The sequence below is a fragment of the Alligator sinensis genome, unplaced genomic scaffold, assembly GCF_000455745.1.
Source record: "Alligator sinensis unplaced genomic scaffold, ASM45574v1 scaffold119_2, whole genome shotgun sequence".
NCBI lineage: Eukaryota > Metazoa > Chordata > Crocodylia > Alligatoridae > Alligator > Alligator sinensis.
Window position 1 is genome coordinate 830,896 of NW_005842242.1, and position 8,386 is coordinate 839,281.

Consider the following 8,386-nt stretch of genomic DNA (forward strand, 5'->3'; position numbering starts at 1 on the left):
AGAGCGTTACAGTAATGAGTTCAGGCAGTTGCTCGGCAAGTAGCATATGGAAAACAAAGCCCCTGTCCTTTGAGGGGAAGGAAAACAAGTAGGAGTCAGGGAGTTACTGGCGTGTGAATACAAGAAGCTGAGTGCTGGATATTTTCAGAATTTACACCTGACTTCCAAAAAACTTTGCTCGAATCTCAATCTTTTCAGGCTGATATACACTTAAAACCTTGTGAAGGGTACTGCTGTGTCACGGGACAAAGTGTGAACACCTCCATATGAGCCTGCCCGCCTGCATCTCAACTCTAATTTGGAGCCATCTCTAACAAAGAAAGGCAATTCAGCTGCCTAACTCATTCCACTGAAATAATCAACACTGGTGCCAATGGATATTGATGTGTGAAATACGACAAGTCAGCCAGGGACTGGGAAGAGACCAACTTATTTCCAGTAGGCCAGCTTTCAATCCCTCCTGACTTGGTCAAAATTCAAAGCAGTTGCCTAGATGCAAAAGGCAGCAACTGAATGAACACATCCAAATTCCAACTTCAGCGAAAATGGCACTTTTCATTCACAGAACAGAAAAAAAATATAAAAAGAAAGCATTGCTGACACCATTTCACATGTGGATAAATCAGACACTGAGTTAACGTGACCTGATCCAGGTTACACAGCAAGTCAACAGGTCTCTTGACAAGAGGTCTCTTGAATATCCACCCAGGACCCAAAATCTGGATCACCTAATGAGAGAGAGCAAACACCGCCCCCACAGCCTGCTAGGTTTCTGGCATCAAATGTGAAAAAGTTTGCTGGTATTCTTCAATCTGATTTTGTTTGTGTTTTGCATGTCAAAATTTATTCCAAAATTCATGAGAGCTAAGAGCTTGACTTCTAAAGTTAGAAATGATCAATGGGTACAAAGGAATAGTGGGTCAGCAAATGAAGCAAAGGAATCAAGCACCTAGATGCAGGGTCAGCAGACTTCGTTGGGAATGCAGATGGGGGCAGGAAGCTAGCATGTTTACCCTCATTAGTGGAACACTAACTGGAAGCAAAAAGGTTAGTCAAATTTAGGCAATGCATACTTCATAGTATGGGGTAAAAGTAAGCTCAAATAACTTTCACTGAAGTCATCTTCTCTTAAGTCCTCCTTGCTTCAAGGAGGGTAAGAATCCGAATCAGAGACTGAAGCTTAACTCAATTTAGGGACTTTCTTACAAAAAATTAACAGAAAAAAGGAATATTTGACAGTACCTCAATTTCCGGATTGAACCCTTTAAAGGACATTCTGCCATACAGTAGGTCTTCACATGGCATAAAGCTTCTTTCTTCTATTATAAAACTCCTGTATGTAACCCAAAACCAAACAGTTGTTTCAACAGTATCTTAACATGGTCACAACACCCCAAAGCAAGAAAAGACAAAAACCAAGAGAGTCTTTAAGTGTCAGAGGACAGGCCTAGTTTATAGAAGGTCTTCTGACAACCATACTGCCAAACCATCCAGTGCAAATGTAGGTCAGAATGGCAAAGAGAGCTTTGGCCAGCCCAGCGTAGACCAGTTTCACAAGCAAAAGCAGCTACGCCAGCAAAAGCACTCTTCTGCCAACAGAACTTCATCTGCACCAGGACTATCGCCAGCAGAAAAATTTTGTGAAAGAAATCACACCCATGGGCAACATTACCGTACCAGCCAAACTTTCAGATGTTGCCTACGGGAGTGGTTTTGCTGTTGTTGACATTTTTACACTGGCAAAGGTTTCGAGCGTAGGCCTGACCTTGATAGAGGCTGAAAAAGAACAAAACAATGGTTCTCTCTTCAACTTAAAAAGATGTTTTTCCTTTTCCCTTTTTAATAAATAAAGAGACAAAAAGAAACCTGCCAGAAGGAATTAGCACACACATGGGTTAGATCAATGTACTACCTTGAACTATTTGCCCCGCCACACACATGCACAGAATGCTAAATCTAAGTGACCTTATTCCTGTGCAATGAATTCTTTGGACTCCAGATGTTAAGAAAACATTGCCTTTTGTTAAGATGTTTTTGTCCTTTAAAAAAGGAAGTCAAGATGTGTTTAAAATAGTGCTCTGACTGCTTGTTGCTTCTCTTTGGAAGGCAGGAACGAAGCTTATTCCCTTGCCTCAAAAGGTTTTCCTTATTCTGGCTGAACCCATGAGAATCCTCAATTCTGCAACAGGAAGTGCAGAGACATATCCCCATGCCTGTACAAGGCTCATATGAAATCAGGAGAGCTGCTTGCATGAGCCAGAGTTCTCCCATTTGGACCTGACTGCAAAGCTGGGACGAAACTGCCGTTTCTTCTTTTTAAACAACGGAAGAAACAGTGAATCTGTGCTGCTTAATGAGAACAGCATAGATACCAGAAGAACACAAAACTGATGAAAATACAAAGGGAGGTAGGTCAAACTCCAGGCATGGCAACTTTGAATGTTCCTTAAAATAAAAGGCTGCAGTAAATATGATAGACCTACCAGGTTTTATTGGTGACTACAAATCACTATTACTCTCATGGCGTTTCTGATACAAAAAAGGATTATTGTATAGTACTTTACACTTCCCCAGAATGGCCAGATTAGTAACCCAAAGAAATAACAAACTCACTCCTTTTCCTTGAGTTCGGGTAGATCCAGGTACCAGTGTTCCTCACTAATTATCTTCTTCTCCTCCTCTTCAAGCTGCTTTTTAGTTTCTGAATCCAACCCTCTTTGCATGAACTGAAAGAAACACAGATCTAAAGTTTTTTCTGCATCAAGAATGTGTTTACCCCATATGTAAATTTCAAACACTGAACAGGTTGCGTGGCAGCAACATTATTTTTAGGCAATATTTGGTATTTGATTAAAAAAGCATTTTTTCCTTCTTTTGATTTTTCTCCAGAATTCCACCCAAAGTTAAGGCAACAGTCAATATCAAGACACGAGCTGTTGCTGTTCTACACAATTCTCTGCTCATTTTCCAGTTGAATAACCTTTTAGCTATAAAGGAGAAAGGCACTCGAACACGAGATCATTTTGTTGTACCGACTGTGTTGCTGCCTTGCCATTCCAGGACTTTGCTAATGGTAAGGGTTTGACAGAAGATGGGGAAAGTGTTGTAACTGTTTTCCAGCCAAACGCCAAGGTGGCTTAACTTCCACACCTGGGGAGGCCAAGGTTCTGGGTCATGCAAGACCAGCAGTGTTTCTCAGGGCTTGCTTGTGAAGCCTCCCTTTGCTCTCCAGATCCTCAAGCTACGGCTATGCTCAGCAGAAGTTTTTGACTGCTGCAAGCAGTTCACCTGCATGTCCATGTACTTCTGGCCGTCTAGAGCTCTGCTTAGCAGCTATGTCACCAAAGCATGAAATGCATGCTGTGAAGCCACCGGCTGCTGAATGGACTAGGGCAGGTGCAGGCAACCCCCTGGCACGTGTGCCAGTGTGTGGCATGCAAAGGCATTTTGCTTAGCACGTGCCTTGGGACAGATGAGGGGCCCGATTCTTGTTGTGGCAGTGCAGCCTCAGTTCCTTCCCAGCTATCTGCCGAGGCACACGTGCACCCGTCGCCAGCAGAGTCAGGCTAGGGATCTGAAGACCCCGGTGCAGCCACTTGTAGCCTCTCTGCTGCCTGGGCTCCGTGGCAGGGGCCTACCTGGAGCATGGGCCAGCTCTGGCGTGCAGCCAGGAGTCTGCAACCAGCTGCACCAAAGTCTGCAGAGCCCTGTGCGGCAGGTGCATGCGTGCATCAGGGCGGATGATAAGGAAGGGGCCAGGGCTGCACTGCCACAACAAGGATCAGGCCCCTTGTGGCTCCCCTCCCTTCTGCCGCTGGCACACCAACATCTTACAAGCCAAAGTTGCGGGTGCTTTTGGCACTCTACCCAAAAAAGTTGCCAACCCCTAGACTATGGTAAGCTGCTGGAGGTGCAGGAATGTTCCTCCACGCCTTCACCTGGTTGCCAGCAGAAGCCTTACTCTACTCAGCAGACCTGGAATAACTCCGAGGGCAGGATGGCAGGTTCTGTTACCACAGAGGGCTGTTGAAATCCTGCGGGCAAACCTCCATACAGTAGACAGAGCCTCAGATCTCATTTTAAACATAGTGACTCTCAACCCCTCCAGGCTGCAAAAGCCTTAAACATATGAACAGAAGAAGCAGTGCAATGATGTCTGACAAGTTGGCTAAGAGACCAAAACAACAGCTCTGCAATGTGTGAACTACCCTCTCCATCTCTCTGGAGTGTGAACTATGTGTCTATTGGTAACTGGTTTACACCAAACTCCTTAACTATGTTACTGATGAGAAGAGAAATAGCAGAGAAAAAGAAAATGTTCGCTTTCTTCACAAAGTGGGACACATTTTGAGATAAGCGCTTAAAATACCATGCCACAAAACAGGGAGGGGTGGGGGAGTGGGGGGGGTGGTAGCAATGGGCCGGTTCTACAGGCAGCTGTCGTGTAACCATCTGCTAAGGGTGTGATTTTTTTTACCCATGCTTAGACCTCCTCCTAGTATAGTAGAAGCATATTTATAGCAGTATGACTGCAATCCAGATGGAAGCAGGTAGGGACAGGAGTTGAACCAGTTAACTGTACTGGCACAATCCAAGTGGCACACAGCTTTTGTGTTCAGACAAACCCTTATGCACACGCTTCCTGCATTTATCTGACATGGGCTGTGGGTGCAGCCTAACTCCATCGGAGCAGATGCCAAATTGGAAGATGTTGGCAGAACAGAGCAGGGTGGCACGACGATATCTGGAACATCCACACAGTCTCCTGTGATACATGGCGGTGTTTCTAGCACACAAAGCTATTCAGCCTGAGAGTGTCACTGCATGTCCAGCCTCGTGCAAATCCTGGGTTGAGTCAGTCTACGAAAAAAAAATGTTTAAGAAGCGTGTGTCTAATTTTCCATTTCCAAATAGGTGTAAACTGGTATTTACACCTATTTGCATGAGTTTTTTAAATTTAAAACAAAATGAAGTTTTGTTTTCTGAATTAATTCAGGCTGTGTCAGAGCCTTCCAATTAAAATGACAGAATCTGTATTTCTTAAGTTGAGGAAAATGAGGGAGTCTATCATGTGGAAAAACCATGTTGCTTAAGGAAATTGGTTAGCCAGTCAGAAGTCTCAGATGGGAGAAATTTTATTATAAGCATGCAATTAATGAGCATTTTATATTACATTTTTAAGATAATGTTCCTAAAAAAATTACATTGGGGATTTTTTGGATAAAAATATCTAGCCATTTACAATTCAAATAATAATAAAAATACTGACAGTAAGCTCAGCAGAGCATTTAAACCGTACTGTTTGTTTGGGTCATTTTTTTCAAGTAATAAGACCTGGGACAGAGATTCAAATATCAAGTGGCAAGTGAACCATGGAGTCCAAAAGTCCCTAAGGACTTCTGCCCATCAACCTGCCAGCTCCCTGTGCCTGCTCACCTAAGTATAAGACTGGAAACTGCCTTATCAGAATCTGCTAAATAAGCTGCTATAAGGATTAATGGAAAAGTCTGTAAACACCAAAAAGATCCTTTTTGGGCAGCTTGCATTCTGTTAAACCACACACATCCGTTTCATTTCTAGTTGCTACTACTCAGACTTTGCAGGGTACTGTTCTCAAGCACCTTTTTAGTGAAAGTCCTGAGACCATCTGAAGCTGCCTCCAGGGGGAAGAGCTGTCAAAAACTTTGACAGTTGGGGAAAAATCTACATTTTACAGGCAGCAAATAGATCCAGCACTAAGAACTCCTCCACAGCACAAATTCTTCCAGGCAGGAATAAGCAGAATATGCCTCCGATCTTTTCCCAGTTGGACTTGGCCAACAGATATGGCAACAGGCGCCACTCTGCACTTAGTGTTTATTAGTGAAATGCCTTAATTATAACATTACTATTGCTACATAGTGTTGCTAGTAGGTGCCTATTACTGTTCAAAAACAGTAACCTTTCACATGGACAGCACAACTTTTTGCATGGCATAACTCTGCATTAAACTGAAAAGACCTTTCAAGTTTCTTCTTGCTATTCAACTATTAAGGAAGACAGAGTGGTCATGGTCTTCTGAGATCTGTTAGTTATGGAAAACAGTTTGCTTTCTTAGCAGAGCAGAGTTCACTCCACATGGACTACGGGTGGCCAGTCTGTGGCACATTGCAGATCGGTGAGGAATAGGAGCAGATGGGGTAAAAAGCAGTAAGCAAAGCAGCAAATCAGGCAGAGAGGACTGGGCAAGTAGAGGAGCTGATCAGGCAGGGAGGAGCACAGGGCTGGCAGTAGGAAGCAGAGCAGCAGATTGGGCAGGGGAAGGGGATGGGGATGGGAGAGGCAGGCCTGCCAAAAAAAGGTTGGCTCGCTCGGACACAGATGATCAAATGGAGACTGCAAAATTCATCTCGCCACCCTGAAAAAAAGAATACGAACCCAAATACAGTGTGGAGACATGGAGCACGTTAGCAAGCCAGTGCAAATGGCACAACTGAAATGAAGCAAACAAGCCATGAAGGCCCTGCTATGGTCATAAATATTTAATGAATATTTATATTTTTAAAAAATTTATGGCAATTCAACTTCAATGTTGTTCTCCAGAAATAAAGAGATCATCAATCATGCCAGTATGTACTCTACAGAATTATGAGTTGTATTACAAGATGTGAACCAGAGTCCATTAGCCACTGAGCTGAGACTAATTTCACTCTGGACTTGACGTTGGAGTCTCAATTCCAAGGGCACTAGCTAGGTCAGTCTTTTAATAACATCTCTCTTTTGTGCTATATATTTTAGGAATTGGGGAAAATGGTTAAAAAAAAAAAGTCAAGACCACTGTAGGATATTCCACGAGCAATCAAAGTAAAAACAAACAGAGAAATAACGAAAGCAGGGATAATGCAGAGCTAGGATACACTCCACGCTAAAAAGATTCGCTCCAAATAAGGCACCTAACGGCCTATCTTAAGTTCAAAATGCAATGAAATAAAGAAGTCTAAATATTTCTGTTCATCACAGAGAGGCCAGCAGAGCTCTGAATGCACAGAAACCTCCTGGGGGTTGAAAACAAATTGTCAAATGCACTTCAGGAAAGAAACCTTACTTTGCTTAGTGTGAGATTTGCCGAGATCACGAAGATAATTTGAAGTATGTTCTTGGACCAAAACAGCAGGCACCTACAGTTTACAAAACCTCAAGGCTTCCCCTGGGAATATAAGGAGGCAGCTATAGAGCGACAAATGCAGATAACGTGGCACTAGCGAGTCGACGCCGTTAGAGCTGCTGTTTCATCGGGGTTATTATAGTCGCTCACTTCGCTACCGCGTCGCCGAACTTCCGTGTCATTGCTCGAGTCATTACCAGGACAGACCGGTGGGTTTTTAGCCGAATCCCCTAAGGCCATTACTAGCCGTTTTATTATAGTGTACGGTTCAAGATGTTTCTAGGGAAGTAGCATTAAAATACTGAAGAGCGCTGGATGCCCGAGCGAGGGCAAGTAAAGGCAAAATGACCTGCCATTATCGTTGTCTTAAAAGGTCACTTTAAAAACCAATCCAGTATAATTAGAAGTGACCCGAATGGAAACAGATACCACCTCAGTCGTGCGGCCAGGCGAGGACTCCACGTATGAGGAAACGGTAACGCCAAGAAAAAAAAATAAGGCTCTGTTTATCTCAAGGCTGCTAAAGTGCAGCGTTGCTCTCAGCAAGGACACGGCCCGCGGCATTTCCAGGGGTCGGGGCTAGCGCACGTGTGGTTCGGCTACGTCGCCGGACCACACGCGCTCCAGCCCCGAACTCATCCCGTCTGCGCGACTCGAACACAAATAACAGGCTGATGGGTCAGAACGACATTACCCATCTTCAGTCCTGACCCCGCGCTCGGACCCGCTCGCTTCCCAGCGGAGTCGCGGGTCGGCGGGAAGACGCAAGAGGCCGACACCTAACTCGGAGCGAGTCTGATGCCAAGTCCACCCGGGGACTAAACGCCCCATGCAGTCAGCACCGCGCAGCTGTGCCCTCGGGGGCGAGGGGCGCTGCGTCCGTGCGGCCCCTCGACAGCCGCTCCCGGCCCGCAGCCAGGAGCGCTTTGAAGCCTTCCTGAAGAGGCTCGTGCCCATTTTTGGGGTTGCTTTTACAAGACATGTCTGCAAGCCGAGTCCACGACCCGCACGTGGCAGACATCCTCCAGATTCAGGTATTTCCACCGTCTTTAGTGGCGGGGCTCAGGCGGGAGGACCCGGTGCTGCCCTCAGCACGTGGCAGGGCCCCTCGCCCTCCGCCTGGGGGGAGGATTTTTCACCCCGTGTTGGAGGAGGAGGAAGGGAGGATCCTTCCACTCCATGTCATGGACATGGTGTCAGTCACAGCCCAGCCCATCCCCCGCCATCGCGGCCCACCTTCAT

At 45.3% G+C, this 8,386-nt stretch overlaps 1 protein-coding gene across 3 annotated transcripts in view; it reads right to left on the bottom strand.

Moving 5' to 3' along the window:
* The window catches only part of MPHOSPH6 (M-phase phosphoprotein 6), an 11,814-nt gene that overhangs the window by 2,809 nt on the left and 619 nt on the right, over window positions 1-8,386 (bottom strand). Inside the window, exons 1-3 of one of the 3 annotated variants that reach the window (XM_025208649.1) lie at window positions 4,681-4,797; window positions 2,614-2,726; window positions 1,243-1,333 (exon numbers count right to left, since the gene is read on the bottom strand). In XM_025208649.1, coding sequence (XP_025064434.1) covers window positions 1,243-1,333; window positions 2,614-2,726; window positions 4,681-4,776 — 300 coding nt within the window. In that variant the 5' untranslated portion in view covers window positions 4,777-4,797. Of the gene's footprint in view, window positions 1-1,242; window positions 1,334-2,613; window positions 2,727-4,625; window positions 4,798-8,386 lie in introns of those variants that run through there. The other 2 variants (XM_006027432.3, XM_025208650.1) reach the window with 2 other exon arrangements.